This window comes from Chanodichthys erythropterus, chromosome 11, assembly GCF_024489055.1.
Source record: "Chanodichthys erythropterus isolate Z2021 chromosome 11, ASM2448905v1, whole genome shotgun sequence".
Lineage (NCBI taxonomy): Eukaryota > Metazoa > Chordata > Actinopteri > Cypriniformes > Xenocyprididae > Chanodichthys > Chanodichthys erythropterus.
In genome coordinates this window covers 16,443,182-16,467,496 of record NC_090231.1, presented here as the reverse complement: position 1 = coordinate 16,467,496, position 24,315 = coordinate 16,443,182, and the positions used below count along the sequence as shown (strand labels likewise).

Genomic DNA, 24,315 nt, shown 5'->3' with positions numbered 1-24,315 from the left:
CATTCTGAATTGAAGCACAAGCGTCAACCTGCAAACTTGTTACAACTTGACTGAATACCCGTATCCTGACTCGACAATTGCTCTGTTGTAATACATAATCAGAGAAATTAGCTGTCTTATTTACTTGTAGACAAACAACAAAGCTTGTTCTTAAGTTTGGTAGAATACAAAAGGTCATGGCATTTTAATGAGTGAGGGAACATTGGGAAGAAAGGGAGGGGAAGAGAAACGAAGACGATAGAAAGGGCTGGAATTAGGGGAAGGGATGAGGCACGTGTTGGGGAGAAGAGAAAGATAACAGAGAGACAAAAAAGCAATTAAAAGAGAAGGGGAAAAAAAGAGCAAGAAAGAGGATCAGGGGCTCAGCAGAAAGAGAGAGAGAGAGAGAGAGAGAGAAAGACAGTGTGTGTGTGTGTTAGTAGAATAATTATAGAGCTGTAGATCAATAAGGTTCCCACAGTGAAGTGCTGATGTTTGAGAGGATAATGGATACCAGCTCACTTCAAGCACATGCTGCTGCTACCACAAACCCCACAATCAGGGGCCCATCTGGGGCCACAGCTCAGCTGGCCAACACCAGTCGCCTGCCCTGGATCTCCAGGCACAATTAATAGGTTTTTTTTTTTTTTTTGGCCCTTTCTTCTTCCACATGCCTCACCAAAAGAAATGATAAAAGCATATTTAGCAGGATATTACTATAACTATCAGAAAAATCCAAAAATAATTTGCAATTAATTTGCAAGCATTGGAAGTTTATCAGATACACATCTAAATGATGGACTGTGTAGCTTTTCATTTCTTAAACCATGTAGGAACATGTATCATGGCCATATTCCAAGACGACAATGTCAAGATCCATCAGGATCAAATTGTGAAAGAATGGCTAGGAGAGAGCATGAAGAATCATTTTCACACATGAATTGGAACCTCTAAGTCCAGACCTTTTTTAACTTAAATTCATTACAAAGTCCTTGGGATGTGCTGGAGTAGACTTTACAGAGTGCTCACCTCTTGCATTGGCAATAGAAGATCTTGACCAAGAATTGATGCACGTCTTGATGGAAATAAAATCACAACATTTATTTCCATTTGTGAAAATGATTCATCATGCTCCCTTCCCAACCATTATTTCAAAATTTGTTTCTGATGAATCTTGGCTTTGTCATCCTGGAATATGGCCATGATGTGTCATCCTACATGGTTGTTTAAGAAATGAAAAGCTACACACTCCATCAATTAGGGTTAAAAGAACTGTTCCCAAACATACAGAATAACATGCTAGACACATAATAAATCACAGCAATAATGATCTAATATTAGACTCTTAAGTAATCTGCCTATTTAAATGCAAACAGTGACTTTTTTTTTTTTTTTGGCCGGGCAGTGTATAATGTAACTTCACACACATTGAAAAACTTCAAAAACACTTTCTCTGGAAAATGGCATACTGTGCAAAGGCTTATTCACAATTTCGATCCTGCATGTCCACTAGCTATAAAATGATATCTTGGTGGCATTATCTTGTTTTACATCAGCAGAAGTCACAAAAAAAAAAAAAAAAAAAGCGTTCATAGAAATAGTTGCACATGATCAACAAGATAAATGTAAGATCACTGGAACACAATAACAACTGGTTGGAATCTCTCTCACTCCAGCCCTGAGCCATCATGCCGCTCTTAATCTAAAAAGTATCACAGTATCACTTATCAAATCATTCAATTTAATGGTGCCAATTTAGTGCAATAAATTAAACATGCATAAACCAAATACAAGTGAGGTGTTGATGCCAAGCATGCTCCGTTTACATTTTCACTTTTGTTACATAAACAAAATGTAAGGCATGCCTGGATTTTATCCATTGGGAATCGATTGGATAGTGAAAAGTGGCCATTTTGTTCCAGAATAGAGCCAGATCTGCATGAGGGACACGGAGGCTGAAGGTCAAGCTCACCATCGTGTGTTCACCTTGATGATGTATCGCAGTGGTAATGTTTCTCAATAAATCTATCATTATTTGCTACTCTTGCTGTAAACTTCAGCATAAACTATAGCAGTTATAGAGCAAGATATTATATTGTAGTGTAAGACTACAAAGAACAACTTTTTTTTTCTTTGGAATAACTTGATGAATCTTACACAATAAGACCAAAGGTGCATTATGAAATTTAAAAATTTGCAAAGTAGTGGAGTTTAACCATGTTTTTTTTTTTTTTTTTTTTACATGACCTCTATTTTCATCAAGAATTATGAAATATTTTACAGTTCAAATTTGAACAGATGGTATACTAAATTCAGTTCACTCTCACTGCAGTTGCTTTGGCATGAAAGTTCAGAGGACTGCTTGTTCAATCAGACAATTCAGGTTTCGAAATACTACGAGAAAAAAAAAACTATTATGCTGAAGGAAAAACATTTACTCACTTTCACAATTTTTCCACTCCAAATGAGTAACTCGTTTTGCATATCAGCAAAGGATCGTTTCAAGTGCAGGCAAAGTTATGGGCTGACAGTGGAAGAATCAGGTATTGACAGAGCTGTATATATGAAAAACTGTGGTTAACGTGCACCTGTTATAAAAACGGTTCTCCACAAATGGCAATATCAAACAGTGCTACTTCTTTTAACTGGCATATAGCAAGGCCTACTTGATATTTTTGTGCCACTTGTGTCAGACAATTGAAAACACAGTCAAATCATGCACTTAATCACATAAGTATTTTTGGGTTATTTATGTCTGGTGAACTCTACAGACTTCAACATTTCTTCAAGCCAGATAGACTTTAATTGGTTACAAGATCAAACATGAAGGCTGTGGAAGTCAATCAAATCAAGATCCCACCACATGTCAAGACGCTGGAGAAAGAGTTGTCAAGAGAGAGTGCAGAGAAAGAGAGATGTGAAGTGTGAAGCTAGTGCGAGAGCAATAAAAAGAAAAAAAAAAAAAGAAACAATTTCGACGAAAAACCACCAGCATTTCCTTGAAGTCTTCCTACAGAGAAAGGAGTTAAAAACTGAGTGCCTTCAGAGGTTTCCGAGCATTATCCACTGAGCAAAAGAGTGATATCAAACAAATAAAGACAAAAAAACATCACACTTAGTTGTTTGTGAACATCCAACAATTCAAACATGCTGAAACTCTATTCGACACGCCTTCTGAGCTAATCAGAACACAAAACAATGACAGGACGCCCAGATTTTATTGTTTTGGAGCATATTTACGCTCATTTGATCCTGAGGAAAATATGAGGCTGAATGTGACTCAAGTGATGGCTATTCCATTTCACTGGCGTTATGAGGAAATGTTTTTTTTTTTTTTCAGCTCGTAAAAAAAGAGTGATTAGAAAATGAAAAAAGTGCCCAGATTACAGCTGGAGTCTTATCCTATTTACTCAGTGAGGTCATGCGGTAAGATAGTTCTCTCTCCAGCTCCGCCACTATCTGTCCGACTCGACCCGTGGCTGTTTCTTTGTGTCTTTCCTCATGGGACTGACTGACAGTTAAGAGCTACACACAGTTCAGAACCAAGACAGTAACTGAGACACAGGGTGTGCTAAGTATCAATTCAATTTATTTTCAGCTTTCAAAAGCATTCCCCTGAGAAATGATGACCATAGGCCTGTCTGAAGATAACATCACAATGAAACACTGTCAAATGCTTCTGAATCTTATAAAAAAAAAAAAAAAAAAAAAAAATATATATATATATATATATATATATATATATTTATTTTTTTTTTTTTTTTTTTTTATGTAAGCAGGCTATTATAACTTTATGAACTCAAAAAAGTCCTCCTTTTACAGTCCAAATATACATGGACACTTTAATGATACTTCTATGGTGAGTTTTTGTCCTTTTTGAGACCTGAAAGCCCCTATTTACGTGTTCCACACACACATACACAAACCTATACAGGTTTGGAACATGAAGATGAATGAATGAACAGTGCATCAGATGAGAAAATTCTATCTATGAAAGGATTGATAACAGACTGCTCTCACCAGGTATATTATACTCCTCCTTAGTTTAAACAGAAGGTGTAAATGGTCATTAAGTACTAAAATATGACTGTTTATGACAGTACAGTATAATCTCTTTAAAGTTGCGACAGATTTTTTCAATATTGTGCCATACACATGGCTGAGTCATTCACAATAAAATCTGTAATATTAAAAAAAAAAAAAAAAAAAAAACAGAAGAATTTTCATTTTATGTCAACTTTAATAAGTGAGGTATGTGTGTTGAGGTGGTGGGGGTACAAGCAAAGCAAAAAAAAAAAAAAAACTATAAAGTTTCAAGAAGAATGATGCCGGTGACATTTCCCCTTTCAAACGCCTGCAAGCGGGGCTCAATAGAGGAAAAGGAAGTGCTGTCAGAATTGTTTTTAATCTGTTTTTCTGCATGTTATCCATTTTTTGCTTCCTTCCCTCCATCCTTCCGCTCCTTTCACTCCTGTCTGTTCCATGACAGCACACAAGAAGAAGTTCCTCTATTACTCAAGGTCGACTGAATCAATGAAGAATCACACTCGCTTCTGTGCTAGTCGACTTACGCATATGACATTTCTTCAGTCTGTGGTTTATTTTGCTTACTTTATTTGTGAGGTAAAACTGATTTTTGTGTTAACCTACATAGATAAGCTCAAAGGTGACCTATATTTCATAACAGAGGTGTGGTCTGTGTTTACAGAGTAGGCACTTTGCATTACTTTGATGTAGGGATGTCAAAAGTCACAGTACTTCAGTACCAAGTTTTTCTAAAGTAATGATAATAATAAAAAAAATCCATCTTTATACATGCAGCGGCATGAATGATCAAAAATTTCTATCTTTGGATGAATGGCCCTCCACCTAAATGCAAATGCCATACACAAACAAAATTTTTGATCAAATCAATGCAGTCTTTGTGAGCATAAGAGACTTCCTTCAAAACTTTTGAAAACTCTCACTTACAAACTTTTGAATTAAATATACAAATATAAATAAAACTCATGCAGTGAAGAATAAGCCCATAATTAAACTGAGGTAAACTAGGATGGCTGCATGCCATTGCTCTAAATTAATCTGTTGATTTTTATCATTGTGCTATTTTAAAAGGTTAAAATGGTCTGAAAACGGTTCGTTCGAAGGTTCAGTTTGTCTAAACCCCTTCCTTTCCGTGAGCCTACTCTATTCTGATTGGTCAGACGTCCCAGTCTGTTGCGATTGATCTCTACCACTTACAGCACGTGTCAGAAATGAAACGGCTCTTGGGATAAGAACAGTAACAATGGCATTTGTTTTTACCGTATCAATTCCACCGCAAGTCCTCAGCCTTTTGGAGTGCATTCAAAGTGGATTTGAAGCGTCTTCTCAACATGGCAACACGAACCAGACTCTTCTAGGCCTCATCAGCTACAACTACAGTGTTTGAGGGCAGGTCAAAGGAGACATTATTCATGGTCAGCCAATGAAGGCCATAGGCTGGCATCATGCCAATTTGTTACATTGTTACACATATATGTAACAGGAAGTGAGAATGGAATTGCAGTTCAAAATTGATTTTTTGTTTTAAGAGACAATAACTTTATTAGTCATGCACTTTGATCTTTAAAACTTTGCCGTTATATTAGACATTGCATTATTTTTTTTACGTTCATGAACTGAATCGTACATTTTACAAGTAGAAAAACCCTTCTTTGAACCCTTCTTTGACAGATCCACTGACCTCAGTGGTGACTTAATGTATCCAAAGGTCATTAATCTCATAAAAAAAACCCATGATAGGTGCTGATGAGCTAAGTGTCTTTATTAAGTAGTGCAAAAAGAAGTAATGACTCCCTGTTTTCCAAAAGGAAGTGTGGATGATGTAATGGTTTCATCAGCCAGAGCAGCAGGGAGGGTATTTCTTACATCAATACAGAGTAAATCAGTCCTCAGTAGGGATTTTAATTTAGACTCTGCATGCGGCCACAGATTTCACTGGAACATGATGAATGTGCTTGGAGCTAAATTTTCAGAGAAAGAAATGATAATTGACCACCAGACACTAATACAAAAGAAGAAGTTGTTCATCCGATCACAACAGAACATTGTTTTTTTTTCTTTTTCTTTTTTTTAAATTTAGCTACTAGATTTTAAAATAATTAGTCAATTCCCATTTTCCAAAGGCATAATCCATTAAATGTGAAAAATGTCCCATAAACCTGTGGATTGTGCTGCTTAATGACATATTGAGAGAGAAAACTCAAAATCAAGCTATGCTTGGATACATCTCATTTAGTAGATTGTTTTTGGACTTCCCCAGACAGCCTCATGACAGCTGAGCATTTTTTCCCTTGTCTTTGAAAAACCACACGCCGCAGTGACTGAAATGGGAACTGAGATTCCTTAACCAACTGAAATCAGACGGGTGAATGTGTAATATCTGAAGCAACAAATGCACGCACACCAACTCATCTACGAAAAATACACAGCGTTTTGTCCTAATAAAACACGAAGTGGTTGAAAAACAGAAAATAAATCACTTCCAATCAGATTCTGTCACAAGCAAAAGGGAAATTTATCCTTGCTCACCGCATTTTTACTGAACTGTCACGAAAAGACCAAGTGTAAATGCCCTCCCAGACATGTTCAAAATGTGATCAGTAACAGAAGATCAGTGGAGATACGCTCATGTGGCTGAATGCAAATGAATGTGCAAACCCAATCAGATAATATGATCAATCAAGACATGTGATGTTTTCTTATGCACACGTTCACAATCATTAACATGTTAGCAGAATTAACTGAGACACTTTTCACAAGAACCTGAGAAATGCTATAAAAAACAGAACTGCTAAATGTTATTTAAAAAAAACAAAAAAAAAAAAACAGATGAATTTATAGCATTTCTCAGTTTTGACATCATATATCATAATCCTTCTACTGACTGAACATGTTGAAAACCAACAGAAATGTACAAGAAGCAACTAAAGCCAGGCACACACTGTAAGATTTATAGTTGTCCTTTACGAAAGTTGCTTGTCAGACTGTACGAGCATGATCCCCGCTGTAAGCCATCACACTCAGTTGTCTTTAATGTCAGACTGTACAGCAGTCAAAACGTGTTAAAAATGAATGCACGCAAGAAGACTAGACCAGAGTTTTAGGTAAAATTTGATCGCAATTGTCATTGATCGGCTGTCTGCGAACATGTCAAAATAGCGATCAAAGATTTCAGATTTTGGCCCAGGATCAGAGGAATCTTTTTGGATTCTCAAAATTTTTCTCAGATGGCCAAATCATGGCCAAAATCATACAGTGTGTACTAGGCTTAACACGCTCAAACAAGCAAACTGTATATCAGAGAACGTGATGTTGAAACCATGTTTCTCAAGAACATTAAACTTTGACGACCTTTGATTTTCTCCCTTTCTTCCTCCCTCTTGTACCCTATTTGTATGTAATGTTTTTCATTCCAAATGATTTATGATTATTTAACATCTATTTACTTTTCATTTGGTCTCTCATGGACACTGGTTAAACATTATTGCACACCTGACTGTTCCTCCTATTATGTCAAAGTTTGGTAAAAGTGTAGTTTAGTATCTAACTAATTTTGAGTGAATTTTGACAAAATATTGAAATACTGAACTCATGCAGTGAAGAATATGCCCATAATTAAATTGAGAATCTAGGATGGCTGCATGCCATTGCTCTAAATTAATCTGTTGATTTTTATCATTATGCCATTTTAAAAGGTTAAAATGGTCTGAAAGCGGTTCGTTCGAAGATTCAGTTTCTCTAAACCCCTAAACGCTGAAAACAGTGTCTTCTCAACACGACAAGACGATTTAGTATCTAACTAACTTTGAGTGAATTTTGACAAAATATTGTGTAAAAATAACATCTAATTTCAACAATTTTGTGTGCAGCCAATTTGTATTATATAATATACATACAAATCTGTATCGTCCATCCTGTTTTCCAGATATTAGCATCAGCTACTGAAAAACCCATTTTGGTTAACCACTACAGACAAATACCAAAAGTTTTGAAGATCACTTTTGTGTCTGACCAATGCACTCGTGGCAGGAAAAAAAGAGAACAAACGTAAACATCTCAAAAAGATAAAGAGTACAGCATGTGACTGTGTTGACAGTATAAAAGTGTCTTGGTATCTGGCACTCATCTCCCTAACATAACAAAAAGCAACAACTGAACATCGGTATGGGTAGCTTCAGGGCCACAGGCAGTGACATCATCAAAGACAGACAGGAGGGGATTAAAAGTGCAGATACCATTTCAACGCCTGTGGCGTTCTCTAACTGAGCTTTCCACTGTTACCTCTGCTCTATTCACAGTGTGGACGTGCATAGTTCAGGAAAACAGAGTCCTGAAGTTATTCCAAAAGGAATGAGTCACAAGATGTGTATGCTGCAGTCTTTGATTAAACGGTTGCACAATATGTGGTACTGATAATAAAAAATATATACATGTTTTTTTCTCTGTGCACCTGAACTGGCTTCCCAAACGGGGGGGGGGGGACACTTAACACTTAACTCTGAACCAGGGGATCTCAACTCTGGCCCTCATGATCCACTTTCCTGAACAAGCTAATCAATGTCTTCAGGATTACTAGAAAGTTACAGGAAGGTGAGTTTGATCAAGAGTGGAACTAAACTCTGCAGGAAAGTGCACCATGAGGGCCAGAGCTGAGAACCTCTGCTCTGATCTATCAGTGTCATGGACTTTTTTTTTTTTGTTTTACAAATTGTGATTACAAATTTGAGGGTGATATGACCCTATATCATGATATAGTCATTTTTGCTTTAAATAAGGTTATGATATAAAAATGTTTCATAAAATTTAAATTTCATAATTCTTCACAAGGCTGTAAAATGTATAAAGTAATCAAATATATATATTTTTTAAAAATTGCATTTATTTCATTAGGAAGGCAACGGACCCTTTCCACATAGTGAATGTCTATAGCGGTCAACAGGAGATGACAGCAAATATCATTTTTGTATTTCCATTTGCTCCAATAGCAAAAGAAAAAAAAAAAAAAATCTGTAGACACAATTAACCAGTAGAAATGTGTCTATCTGTAGAGATTTTTAGACTATCGTCTCCATCATGGTTACGTTCTCATGACATTGCGGTGTTGTGCAGTCACAAAAGCTTATCATTTGCATGTGTTTCATCATCAGCATAATACACATGTACTGTATGTGCAAAGACAGATTTTGCTAACCACTCGAACTCTGTACATTCTGCTGCACGTGTATTCGACTACACACATGCGCGTACAAGACCACTGATGGCAATGATGATCAGTTGGGGGGGAGGGGAATGCTCTGAAAGTGATTCCAACAATATCGTTTTGTGTTGTTATCCACCTTATTTTTAACATAAGAGCACTGCTGACATTATTTAATTGAATTTTCAAGGCTTTTGGTGTCATTCACTTCCAGTTATTTTAGCTGCACAAAAATAATCCGTTATGCTGCTTAATGTTATCGTATTTTAATTTATTGTCATTAACAAAAACACATCGGTATGTAATAGTTTCACAGTTTACTGCACTTATTCTTGTAGTTATTTACCTAATGAATCTGAAGTCTCATACATTCACAGAAAATAGCTTACTTTTGCATTAAAGACAATTGCGGATTCCACGTCACAAATCTCCACCTTATTTTTTTTTTAATAGTTTTTCTTTTTTGTTCTTGCCATGAATGTCCTTTCATATAGCTGGGATAGGAGGAACTATTTTAACATAAAAAAAAAAAATTTAAAAAATGCATACGTCGTCTTTAAGAAAATTAATTCCTCTTTTAAAAAGCTAACAAGCACTAACCACAATGATGATTCATTTTTCACATTTAATTTATCCGATGTGCGTGTGTGCGTCCTGTCTATCATGAGGTCCCCGCAGGGCAGACAGATAGATTTCTGTGATCTAAACCTCGCGACTACATTTACAGCGTCTTCTTATTGAGAAATACCATCTTCCTGAAGTCTCAGCAACAATAGTCACACCACACCAGCACTACTGGACAACCTTGTGTGCCGGCAGGACCAGAGGCAAACAACCCCGTCTATAGAGCTCTGATACCCAATACTTTCACCTTAGAACCTGGCAACACATTAAAAGTTTACACACAATCACGTCTAGTTTTAATTCATTTCCACTCTTCATTTTCAATTGAACACGCATGCCACTATAATTTGATGCTGAGTGCTGAAATAAATATGACGGAGGCCGAAGCATAATGCCAGTGGTGTACCACAGCCCAAATGCGAAGCATTAGCCGAATCAGCACAGCATGTTGTGAATCATCTCCATTCAGTGTCTGCTTCGGTCCTTCCCCTATGAAGACCAGCTTTAAGCCAGTGTGAACATATGGATTAACTTTACCTTTTATAGCAGCACCAACCATTAGTTCATTCAGAATTAATATACTGTTAACAGAGTTAGCCATAAGCAAGCAGTTAGTTAACGCTCAATTGAGGTTTTGATTTCCTTTCTACCAAGTCATTACACGATACGGAGAGCTGAAAGATATTAACTTGCGGAAATCATCTGAGTCGAGTTAGCGGTTACCTCAAATTACCGAATTATGCTGACCTTTTGACAGCACCTAACAGTGAGCCGAGGGCTTTCCTAAATCTTTCAGTATGTGCTTCGTATACTAGACTACAACATTTGGCGAAACTTGTCGCAGGGAGAGGCTCGAGCTGTGCCAACACGTATCGGCCCAGGAGCCAACCATCACATCAGTGAGGATACGAGACTCTGAGCAAACATTCTCACAACCCTCCCTGTTTGCCAAGCCTCCGAGGAAATCTGGATTGCGCATAAAGAAAAAGAGGGAATAACAGAAGAAATCCAAGACTAAATGAGAAAGAGACAGGAAATGATGGGAAAGATCTAAAAAAAGGGTTAATGGTGGTAAAACTGAACGACTAACCATCAGTGAGCCAAACCCGACCATATGCTTTCCTTTAGCTGCTCCATATGTACAGGAATAAAGGAACAATTTTTGGTGGGACAAGTTCATCTGATTAATGTTATTCTGGCTGGGTAAGGCTGGCTCATACTGGGCAGTGTGGCAAGTGCCATGACTGGATAATATCAGTTTGACATGTGGCTGATCCGTTTGGAGGAATCCTGAGGTCGGCTCTCAAAACAGCCCATTAATTGATGGGTCACTAGTGTCCATGATGAAGAAATGGAAAAATCTTTTAAAAATCAAAACAGTTCTTAGAAATGTACTCTTTGTATTCATGTTTCATAAGGTTTTCAAACATATACCACTTTCAAAAAGCATTTCAAAGTAATGACTAAAAAAGTCATGCGACTAAAATGTGATGATATACTTTCTTACTGCTTGAATACATGAGTGGGTGTATCATTTTTTTTAAAAAATGTAACGTAATGCATAAAACACAATTTACATCATAAAAATGTAAATTATCTGATATTTTAAGAGAATTATTGACCTCAGTTTGGATTAATCCTGAAGTCAGCTGTGAAAATGGCTCATTAATTGATGGGTCAATGACATATATGTCAACAATAAAGAAAAGAATATATTATATATATATATATATATATATATATATATATATATATATATATATATATATATATATATATATATATATATATATATATATATATATATATATATATAAAAATATAGAATTTTTTTTCTTATATATATATATATATTTTAATCTAGTTTAAAACAAGTCTAGTTATTAGAAACATACTCTTTGTTCAAAACTTTGTAATTTTCAAAAAACGTTTTAATTTACTTATGACTAAAAATTGTCACGTGGTGTAAGTAAAAAAACATTTTCCTTGCAGCTTAATCATTAAAAAAAAAAAAGTTTAAATATTTTCCAAAAAAGTATTTTTTACAAATATCATCAATTATTAATTCATAAATATTACATTTCCTTGACCTTGACTCACAGTAATGAGGGTCTGAATGAAAAACATTATACCATTTTTTTATGAGGCTTCTTCATTAAAATATCACAAAAAAAGTATATCAACCTTACATTTCTGACTTTATGCCTCCCAAAAAAAAATATTAATATTAATTCAGAAATCAAAAAAGAGGGGCATTCAAATATCTTTTTTATGTGTGTGTGTGCGTGCATGTGAATATCTAATGCAGTTATGAATAAATTAATAGACCGAGCAAAAAAAAAATAAAAATAGCATTATGTCACTGGACCATTAATTTGACATGTGGCAGATCTGTTTGGAATAATCCTGAGGTCAATCGGTAAGTCTCTGTCGTCACTCTTGTCAAAACTTTAAGATGTTACATAATCAAAGTAGCAAGTAAAGGAGATCAAGTCATACGCAGGACCCTATTTTAAGAGAAGGGTGCTATTGAGACGTGGCCCTAATGCCTGCCCTTAAACGCCCCTGCCAATAGCACAAGGGAGGGGCATTCTGGAAGAGGGACAGGGAGGGCAGCTCTGGTTTGGTTGTTAGGTTGGGCCGAGTTGGGTCGCCTCGGGCAAGGCGCATATGGCTGAGCTCACAACGCCAGCTTTTTCTTTGACATGGGGATATTTTAATGACAGGGAAAGAGTCAAAGAAAACCTCCCTCTTTCTCGTTCTGACCACTTCCAACATCAAGCAGAGCCCATAGAATATCCATATGGGACTTTCTGGAGAGTCGTTTCACAGCTGGTCGTTTGCCTAAAACAATCGTTCAAGTTCATGCACTTACACACACAAACTCTGCATGTGTACACTTTTAGTTCATCTTAAACACACCAAAAGGGGGGGCAACTTTCCCTTAAATGTCTGCAAAAATGGTCTTGTTCAACCAGAGCTAAACCACACAAAGAAAATGACACTGACGTCCTATAGGTATTGGGTCACAATGTATTTCCACCTTGGACGCACACTGGAGGTTCTCTGACTGGCAATCATATGCTGGTGTTCACATTCAGGATTTGAGCTTGCAAATACTGAGCTTGTTCTGCCTTGTAGTGCTTGGATTCATTTTAATCCGAGTCCCACAACTAGCTGAACGAAAATCACAGGCCTTACTCATCACTTAGTCGAAGCTTTTCAGCCAAAGAAATTTCAAGTACACTAATTGCAGGGGCCTAAAACCCCGGAACAACCTGAGGTTAAGTGTCTACCTCCAAGGAACATTTCCAATGAAGGAAACTAAAGAGCTTTCTAATTCAGGGGTTACCCAAACCTGGGACTGAACCTGTGACCTTTGTATTCTCACTTGTGTTTCTTAATCAATGGGCCAGCAGTTTCCCCTTTAAAAACATGGAAGTGTCTAAAATAACAGTTCTTCTTGGTATAATATTTCTAGTTTTCATTCTGACTGATGGAAAGTGGACAGGATAGTGCCTGCAAGGGAATTACAAGATTTAGGACAGAACACATAAAATTAGAAAAAAATCAAATTAGATCTGCTTGTGACACTGAAAGAACAACATGAATCTATATTCTTATAGTATTTTTTTATGAAACAGTGTGTCCTAATAGTAAGCAAGTTATTATGTCACAATCAATACAACTTAGTATGTATCAAAATAAAACTACACTCTTAAAAAAAATAAAAATAAATAAAAAAAAAGGGGGGGAAATAGGGCACAATGTACTATATTAATTTGATGGAATTTCCGTATTTATTTTTTTACAGGTGTTTTACCTGTATTTTGAATTTTGAACTTCATTGTGTTATTTTTTAGGGTTAATGGAAATGTCTGTAAAATTACTGGATAATATCCTGGTAATTTTCTGCCAGTACATTTTCCTTTTTTTTTTATGGATTTTTTTTTTTTAACAATGTACAGCAAGCAGTACACTACAGTCCAAAAGTTTTTTAAAAAAAGGTTTTCTTACTTTCACCAAGGCTGCATTTGTTTAATGAAAATTCTGAAAAAAAAACTATATTGTGAAATATTAGTACAATTAAAAATAAGCGTTTTCTATTTTAGTACATTTTAAAAATGTAATTTATTCCTGAGCTGGCAATGCTAAATTTTCAGCATCATTACTCCAGCCTTCAGTGTCACATGATCCTTCAGAAATCATTCTAATATGCTGATTGAAAACAGTTGTGTTCCTTAATACAGGATAGATTTTTTTTTTCTTTAATGAATACAAAGTTCAAAAGAATAGCATTTATTGGAAATAGAATGCCTCCTTGCTGAATAAAATTCATGACAATAAAATGAACATGTGACCTCCAGCAATAAAGTCAATGTGATTATCAAAACACATAACCATACTTTTTGTTTGATGGAAGAGTCCAAACTATTTTTTGTGGTAATCTGTGATTTTACGTCAGGCTCAGAGGTTTCGGGGTCTTAGGCCATCCAGTAAAGCACTATGATGTCAGACTGTGCAGTAATATTCTGCAAGCATTTCAAATATTCAGCACAAGATGTGACTATTGTGTAGGCTGACCAACACAATAGTTCTTTCCACAAACAGATGCGAGGAAAAAGAAGAAAGAAAAAAAAAAAAAAAACCTTCAAAAACCTTTCGTGACCTTAAGCTCACTTGCCGTCTGTAGCTGGGTGAGAGGTTATAAGGTCCAATAGACAGGAAGGTGGTGATGTGTTGCCTACACATGTCAGTTCTAACTCAGTGTCTGGTTTCTCTATGCGTGGTTGTATCAGCAGAGGAAACACACATTCAGAACTACTCTTTGTTCCTCTTTCAGCTTTCTAACACACTCTTTCCTTCACTCAAGTCCAAATCTGACCGAAGGAGCTCCTGAAGGGGACAATCCCACCTAATGTCACGTACATCAATCCTTCATCTCTGACCTCAAACAAATGAAGCACTCAAGTTCATGTCCAAAAAAAGATAGACTGACATTATCTGACATGTGATATTGAATAATATTATTTTTGTTGGTAACACTTTCAACAGGAAAGGCAAGCTAATTAGACAATTAAAATTCACTGCCTTAACACAAAATAGCTCACAGGTCTTTACAATGGATGGCATTCTGGCCAACTATGGCTTGTTTCTTTGACAAATTAGAAGTATTTTGTTGTGGCCGACCGATATATCGGCTGATATTTGGGATTTTTTAAATATCTGCATTACGTTTTTCTGTTTGGCCAATGTGTCGGAAGCGGGACACATTGCGATGACAAAAGAAGTCCGTCTGATGCATGTAGAAACAACAAAAACACTTTTTAAAATAGCACAAACAGAATGAGAGAAAGCATCCTGTGTAAACTGCATTTGTTGCATTTTTGCTTATTACTTGATGTCACAAACAGGAAATGGCATATTTTCACTTACAGCAGATGGTCCTAATTAAGTCTAAACCACAAAACAACATGGTGCAAAGATCATATAATTGTCCTCAAAAACTGATATGATTTAGGTTTATGGGCATATTACAAAAACTGTGCAAAATCACTTTTATTGTCAATAATAATAATTACATGTTGCCGACTTGCCAAATATCTGTGAATAACGTTGGCCACTGATATATCATACATTATTATATTCATGTTTTTGTACTGTAAAATCTGGATGTAATGAAGCATCTAAAAAAGACAAGATTGAGTTGCTGTTAGAATATTTCTAACAACCACAAAATGTCTCAAAGCAGCTAATTAAAATAAGCATGACCGAGTGAACTTATCAGCAAAGAACTTCCTCTTGCCCATTTGACTCCTCCGTCAAACAAAGGTTGTTTCTAAAGAACTGACTCATCACGTAAGGTCATCGAGACCTTGCGATGTCATTCCTTTGCAGTCCCAAGTGCCAGCCAAGTGTCAAGTGTCTCTTGTCATCCTCCTCAGACCCCTGAGGAACAACGCTTAGCAGCCTAATAGGTGTTCTTGTCCTGGAGAGATGCTGGCCAGGCTGTGCTCCACAAACTCTCTAAAATAGCAGTAGCATCCTTCTCACTAAAAGAAAAGGCCTGGGTAGTAGTGGAACAAAGAAATCCAAACAGAAGTTGGATGACAAGCTGATCATTTTTTTTAAATGTAATTAGTGGAATGGAGAATCAAGATAATGTTATAGGGGGAAATAAGTTAAATATTAGGAATTAACAATACCAATTTTTCGAGTTCGATTTTTTTTCTTTTAAAATTGTAAATTGTAACAAAACTAATCTATTAAAAAATAAATGCTGTTCTTTTGGACTTTCTACTCAATGCTGAAAAATGCATAAAGGTTTACACAAATAAATATTAAGCATCACAACTGTTTTCAACATTGATAATAATAAGAAATTTTTCAGCACCATATCAGCAAATTAGAATGATTTCTGAAGATTGGAGAAATGGCAGCTGAAAATTCAGCTTTGTCGTTTGTCACAGTAAATTAAATTTTGAAATATATAAAATAGAAGATATTGTACATTAACATTGTACATTAAAAATTAATAATATTTCACAATATTACTTTTTTAATGCATTCTTGGTGAGCAAACACAAAAATCTTACAGACCTCAAACATTTGAACAGTATTGTATCAGTAACAGATCACTGTTTTTGAATTGTTAGGCTTTTTTTTTAATATATATATATATACACATTTTTAAAATTAATTTACATAAAACAAACACTAGTTTATTTCACATCACATACTTTACTATATTCACATACTTAAAGGATTAGTTCACTTTAAAATTAAAATTACCCAAGCCCTACTCATCCTCAAGCCATCCTAGGTGTATGAGACTTTCTTCTTTCTGATGAACACAATCAGAGTTATATTAATAAATATCCTGACGCATCCAAGCTTTATAATGGCAGTGAACGGGGGCAATGAGTATGAAGCTCAAAAAAAGTTTATCAGCTGCATCCATCCATCGTAAACATACTCCACACGGCTCCAGGGGATTAATAAGTGTAAGAAAAATATCCATATTTAACAAGTTATAAAGTAAAATATCTAGATTCTGCCAGACCACCTTCCGTATTTAACTTACAAAGAAAGTATAATGCCTCTCACAGTTCAAAATGCTTATGCTAAGTCCTATGCCTTCCATATTCAACTTACGATTTTTTTTGTAAATTGAATACGGAAGGCAGTCTGGTGGAAGCTATAGATATTTTACTTTATAACTAATAATATTTACATTGTTCTTACACAAATGCATCGCTTCGCTTCAGAAGGCCTTTATTTACCCCCTGGAGCCATGTGGAGTATGTTTTGGATGGATGGATGGATGGATGGATGGATGGATGGATGGATGGATGGATGGATGGACGGACGGACGGACGGACGGACGGACGGACGGACGGACGGACGGACGGACGGACGGACGGACTTTCTTGAGCTTCAAACTTGTTGGTCCCGTTCACTGCCATTATAAAGCTTGGATGTGTCAGGATATTTATTAATATAACTCCAATTGTCAAATACACCTAGGATGGCTTGAGGACGTGAATCAATGAATCAGCCAATAAATATCAGTGCATCTCTACTAAATAGCCCATTATTAGTCTATCAAACTGCTTTTTTTCTTTTTCAACACATTCAAGAAATCTGAAATGTATCAACAAAAAGTCAGTGTCGCTGTGTTCAATTACAGGGCACACACTTAAAAACAGCTGGACCACTAGAGAGTAAACACTGTCAATCAGTCACTCCACAGTGCTGAGGTCTTTCCCCAAGCCAAAACAAACAATTCATCAACGTGGGGCCATTTTCCTGTCATGGACAATCAGAGGATTTTTTTCTGTCAGGTTTTGTTTCTTTTTCATACAGAGGTTCATGAGGTCCCCAGACACATTCGAGCGTACCTCACTGGTGATAAAACCTATTTTATCATTAACCCGGCTATCAACATTCCAGATTAAGCATATGTCCAGAAACATTCATAACGTCAGGGTAAATTTAGTCCGAAATCAAATACAAAACAGTCAAGGCAATCACTTCCATGTTTTCTGAATTAAACATCCTGGATGTTTAAAAAAGAAAAAAAAAAACTGCTGACAGTGAAGAAAGCAAAGTTCCCTTGACTATGCTGTAATCACAACCAACCGGCCAGTGCAAGAATGAGGAAATTCAAGAATAAAAGGGCACCACAAACACTGCTGCACTCTCGCGCTCTCTTTACCTCATACATTATCCATGCCAAATCAAACACAATGGGGGATTGGGATTTTTTTACCCAGTTTTTCATCAAACCACAGCAGCAATTTTTTGGCACTGTATGATAATGCCATTTTGATCCCTAAAGACAAAACTAAGACCATTAAAAACATTCCGAGCTCACACAAGTAAATAACATTTCTTGTTCTCCTAGCAGGAGCCTGCCAATGAAATCAAGACCTTTTTGGCAAAGAGATAAGCTTCTTACAAACAATATATATACATAAGGCAAATGACCAGTCAATCAAGAAAGAATGTTTCCAATGGTTTGAAACATTTCCAAAGTTTAATTTAGAGTGACAGCGGATCTTTTTCCACGATCATCAGACTGCACATAACAGTTACTGAATGCAACTTATGGCAAAGGACCAGAACTGATGCTGGGTGCCACGCAGACTCTGAGCCAAGCTAAATGACTTTTGAAATTTGCCGTTTCATCCTCTAAGCTCCTGGTGTGACCGTTGAGGAAAGCCCCAACAGTCTTTGTCACCTCAAATGACCGCTTTTCAAACCGAGACGTATAATTTGGGGCTTTGATTACGTTCCTCTACAAATAGATGTGAAAAGAACATGTGAAATGGACATGGGCGGCTGTCATAAACAAAATTCAGACAAAAATGATGCAACAGGCAGGTTTATTACACTAAGCTGAGAACTTCCTTATTTTCTTCCTACAAGGTCTCCAGAGTCAGACCAACCAATCATTTAAGGTTTCACATTTAGACCACAATAATGATGGAAGCTCTGCATAAGGTGAGAAAATCATGCACCATCCAGCTAACAACAAGCCTCTCTTTAATGGCTTACCTTTGCTCAGTTTCAAGGCAGGAAACAAGAGCAGCAGGATGAGACAGCATGCATGCTCTCTTTTATGCTACACGCCGTCTCGTTTCTCCTCAGACAGGTCACCGAATGCCCCTCCGCTCTTCCCTCCTAACCCCCTTTGCTTTCTCTGAGTGTCTTGCCTGCATAATGGGTATTAGGGAAGGAGAGACGCCCCAGGGGAACGCTTCTTTCACGCACACACGCCTACCTGTTTACCAAGGCACACACCTTTCATTGTCCCAAGCGGACAGACTTTATTGTGTCATTATAAACAGCAGAAAAGGGCTACGCTCCAAGTCTACACTGCATATGCTTTAGCAAAGAAAGAATAGACAGAGAAATTGGTCTGTGTAATGTTAAATAAAATCTCCTTCCCCTGGAGCATGATACAGGGTGCATTGTGCTGGAGGTGATTCATGCTTTCATCATTCAAGGTGATGCTGGGATTGTTTTTCCTCCACACACTAGAGATCTTTCTTAAACCAAGGAATTGATAGTTTCCAATGAGCTCCACAGCATATTTTCTGGCTAACCTTGCCAAAAGAGAAATAAAAAAGAATGAACGTAGGGCTGTGCGATATGGCGAATCTTACAGTCAATATTGATAATTGTCTAAATAAATTTTAAGTTTAAAATTAAAAGTTTAAAGGCAGATTATTGCTCTTGAGTGAAAGGTGTAGAAACCAGACAGCTACTCTATTGTCAGAACATGACAAGTGAACATTTCACCTGTTTGGGTAGAATTTTCAAAACATTTAATGATAAAATATTTTTTCTACATCAAAATATGCATGAGCCAACTTAATAAAAAATGCTTTTTTTTTATTCGTTTTAAAATAAATATTTTAATAGTAAAAGTATTTTTTTAGTTTCTGCATGCTTAAAGGGAGATATTGTTTCATACCATGAAAACAGGTTTGTGTTGCCTGACTTTGATAGCACTTATCGTCCGCATAGTTTGCATTGCAGGTTGCATATTAATATCAATATATTAATAATATTACATATTAAGTCTCTTAGAAATGCACATTTGACAGTAGCAGTACATTGAGTTGGGAATGATGCAATGTAAATTTATGTTCATTAATAAAAATAGTAATATCTGTAAAAAATTAACAATCTAGTTTTTTTTATAGGGTAAAATTTAAATATTCTGACTGTTTTATCAGTTAGGACTCTACTTTTATTAAAATTACCCACTGGGCATAGTATCATACATTTAGATCACTATAACCACAGGTATAACCACACATATAGCACCTCACTACCATGGTAAAATGTAACTAAATGGTATCAGTTATGAAAAACAGTAGTATACAAATGCACAAATGCTATAGCTTAATAACAAAAAAATAATGTAATTATACTATATTACTCATTTACTTAATACATGCCTACATTAATAATATAATAAAATGTGATAGGAATACTCCACATTTCAGCAACAATTACCATGGTGCACAGGTGCAGTTAATACATTATTACAGTAAATCCTTGGTAAACGACAGTGATTTGTAGATTGAAAAGTCTTCTAATTGAATCATTCATGGCACAATGTTTCTCGTGTTTGTCAGTGCTGTTGAAAATGTCAGCGTTGTTTCATCTGGCTTTAAACTGTTTAAATCATAGACATTTGTTTGCGCTGAATTCAAAACGCTTTCACTGGATCTCACTGTTTAGTGGTCGCATGGTCGAGACCGATCAGCGAGTAAATGAATTTGCTCTCATAAGCTCACGCTGCATTCATTTATACCATACCAATATAAATTATATTATAAATTTTATATTATATTGTGTTTACATGCTAAATTTAACAAAATATTTTTTTTCTTGAAATGGCATAAAGGTTTTTCAAAACCATATAAAACCAACATAAATACAGAGTACATTTCTAAGAACTTGGCACATGCTAAAAAGTAGATTTTTCCTTCCTTTTATGTATTTATTTATTTATTTATTGGTGTGAACAATTTTAGACCCATTAGTGCAAACATAAAATCTCTGCATAGAGCAAACAGTGTCTTACTGACTGATAAATTATCTACGCAATCCTGTGACATTTCAATATCGAAACTAAATCCACTCCTGATTTGAAAGAGATAGGAATCAGAATCAGAAAGAACTTTATTGCCAGGTATGAGATACACTGATATGCAAGTAAACAGGGATTGAGAAGGATCATTCATGCTTCACACTGAACGAGCAACCGATTGTGTTAGCACACTAGACCCGTGGTCATTAAGCTAGCACCAGCCTCACATGAGAAGCCCAAGCTGTATCAGGTCAAACAGGGAGCACAACACAAAGACTGTGTGCAGTGAACTGTAAAAGGCCAGCCACACTCTAATCGCTGCAGCCACTGGCATGATGATGCCCTCACACATGCTAACAATCATGCCATCTCTAATTTCATTGGTGGACATCAGCTGGACAGGTGGCTAGTCAACCAGTCGTTGTCAAAACAGCGGCAGTTCAGGTCCACTGGAAAGCCCCCAAATAAACAGTCTGCCACCACCTCCGCCCCTCGCCAAAAAAGGAAGAGAAAAAAAACCCAGCCAGGGGATGTCTGTCACCTACTTGGCTGTCTACAAAGATGACGAAAATTAGCAGAGACTCGGTCTATATATGCATTTAATCAAAAAATTGTTTTGTTGTATAATCGTTCAAAAGAAATGTAGTTGATGGGTGCTTTGGTGGGAATCATTTCACAAAAATTAAATATCTTACATTTACCTAAATAAATGTGTTGTTCTACATCAATATTACAGCATAAGATTACAGCATAACAACAACACAAATAATATAGTGAATATTAAAAAAATTTAAGCGTAATTCAGTAAGATTTGTGAAGCTCCCCCTACAGGTTCCTTCAGTGAATCACACTGTCGTAAATACTCCAAGCGCAGCTACAACGACTACAACTACAACGACTAACGCTCACCAGCGCAGTAGTTTTGCAAATACAGTACAAGAAGTCTCGATGGAGGTGAGTAATTTTTGAAAATTGTCTTATAAAGTCATAATACATTCATTGTTTTTGAATTACCGTAAAGCATTTTGTCACTCACGCGTGAACGTGAACATGAGGCGAGATTGTGTCGGGTCGGCGCAGCTCAACTTGCAAGTGCTGTTTTCTGGCGTAGACATGCCAGAGGGGGTTAGTGCACGCCTCAAACACACCACTACAAGTCAATTTACCATCGTAAGGACTTAGAAAATTATTTATGAAGATAAAAAAAAGTTACTTAGGTCTGCTTTAACAACAATGACAATAATAACTGAATGAAAATTAGACACTTTAAGATACCTCTTAACTGGTCTAATTTCTCCCCCACTAGTTTCACGAAACAGAATAGCAAAGGTTACTGTTTTCAAACAAGTTTCCCCAAACGCTCCCCCATCTGTCATTGGTTGATCAAACAGATTGTTTCAAAAATACACACCATTGAGCCAATATTGCTGTCACAGACTGGACGGGAAGATCAAACAATGTTTTGAAAGAGCCACAATGTTTACACTTTTCAGGGAAATCAACTTAACAGCTTAAGTGCCGATCCCACCAGGAAATCCTCAAAAACTACATTGATAACTTTAAAGTTTTAATAATCATTCTAATTCTATGAGAACAGGCAAGTCCACAACACAGCTATAACCACACAGGAAATCACTTTCAATTTTTTTTTTTTAGGTGACCAGATGAAAGATGAAAACATTGACAGCCGATAAGAATCTGCCTGATTTTAAAGAGGTTGTGCATTAAATTCTAATAAACAGAAAGTTGGTGTGGACAACAAAATAGTTATTGTTTTTATTGTTCTTGATGTGAACTGGTCTTATAGTTGACTCCGCAAATGTAACTGGAGTAGGAGAAAATATTTTGCAGTATTACAAAAAAAGAAGACTTTCTACATAGTTCACAATTGACTCCAATAAGTCACACTCACACTCAAAAGTTACTGAATCGGTCTAACGAATCGATTACTGAATCAGTCAGAAGACTACTGAATCAACATCGATTCACTTACGAACAACACATCTCGAAACGAAGCAACTTTTGTTTGTTAAACTTATGAACAAGTTGCTGATGTCGACGCATAGTTTATATCTACACAAAAAGTAATATTTTTAATTGAAATATATATTAAATGTTTAGTAAAATATTAATGTTTTTAATAAGATATCTACTGAAGGTCTGAAGGATGTCCCCTCTACAGAAACACTGTCTGCCATAATAACACATTGTTCACCAATGCCCAAGAGTGGCACGAGCGAAACACTGCCGAGCGAGAGATATATTCGCAAAAGGGTCATATTCCTAAACGTTTCCATGCTTCTTTTTCCAGTCGGGGAGCTTCAATGTCCTTAGTTGCACTTGCCATTAAATAATCATTCGTCTGCACCGAGTGAGCGACAGCAGAGCCAGCGGCTGTTTAGTAAACAACATTTAACAATCGAGCACATTTCCCTGCAGACAATCAATAAAACACATCTGACCACCGACAGAGCAACAAAAGCACACATTCAGAGGGGAGGTGTTTTCCACTCCAATCCCAAACGAAACAAAGCCACTGTACTGCATTACTATAACCATAGCTACAATGTATCTCTACACCATGTGTACTGGGGACATTCCGTTAATGGGGATTTCCTTAGACAGAGCTGTACAAAAAAATTCAGCTATATTTGGGGATGTTGTGTGGTTAGAGAGGCTATACAAAACGGTCTGGCTGGCTCTCCATGCAGACGCACCGCGATGGGCTCAATGCAACAACCCCACAACACACGCGCACTACACTCAAAATATAAAAACACACACTTTACGTGCTCTTATAAAGAGGCTGAGCGCTACAATTCACAGTATAAAATCAGCAAACGTCCACAATGGAAAAGAAAGCCACCATCTCTTCATTAAACCCGTTAATTTAAGAGAAAGTGTGTAGGAACAGCTGAACTCCTGCAGCAGTCCTGAATCTCAGACTTACCCTGTCACAACAGGCGCCATCTTCCACAAACTCTCACCAAAACTCCAAGACTCGCGAGATCCTCTCTCCCAGACCCTACCAGCCGCCGAGACAACAGAAGCAGACTGGAGACTGAAGGAGCGAGGGAGAGAGAGAAAGGGGGCGGGTGACGAGGACAGAGGAAGGGGGGCAGGGTGAGTGAAAGAAAAGGGCAGACACCACAACAACAGGCGTGGGAAACTCTTCTGATCTCGCGAGAGGTGGAAAACTCTCATCATACAGCTGAGTGAGTGAGGCTCGTGTCATCGCGAGATTGGTGCGAAGCGCCGCGGATGGATGTTTTACAGTGCAGAAACACTGTTTACTCGCTCATAAATAACCTCTTCGGTCGGAATTGGCAAGATATTTTGACGTGGAAGTTTGAGATTTCCC

General features: G+C 36.7%; 1 protein-coding gene across 2 annotated transcripts in view; it reads right to left on the bottom strand.

The window, feature by feature from the left end:
• Window positions 1–24,025, bottom strand: part of rbpjb (recombination signal binding protein for immunoglobulin kappa J region b) — a 61,603-nt gene extending 37,578 nt beyond the window's left edge. The window contains exon 1 of one of the 2 annotated variants that reach the window (XM_067401878.1): window positions 23,905–24,025. In XM_067401878.1, coding sequence (XP_067257979.1) covers window positions 23,905–23,924 — 20 coding nt within the window. In that variant the 5' untranslated portion in view covers window positions 23,925–24,025. Of the gene's footprint in view, window positions 1–2,421; window positions 2,730–23,904 lie in introns of those variants that run through there. The other variant, XM_067401879.1, reaches the window with a different exon arrangement.
• Window positions 24,026–24,315: the final 290 nt, after the last annotated feature.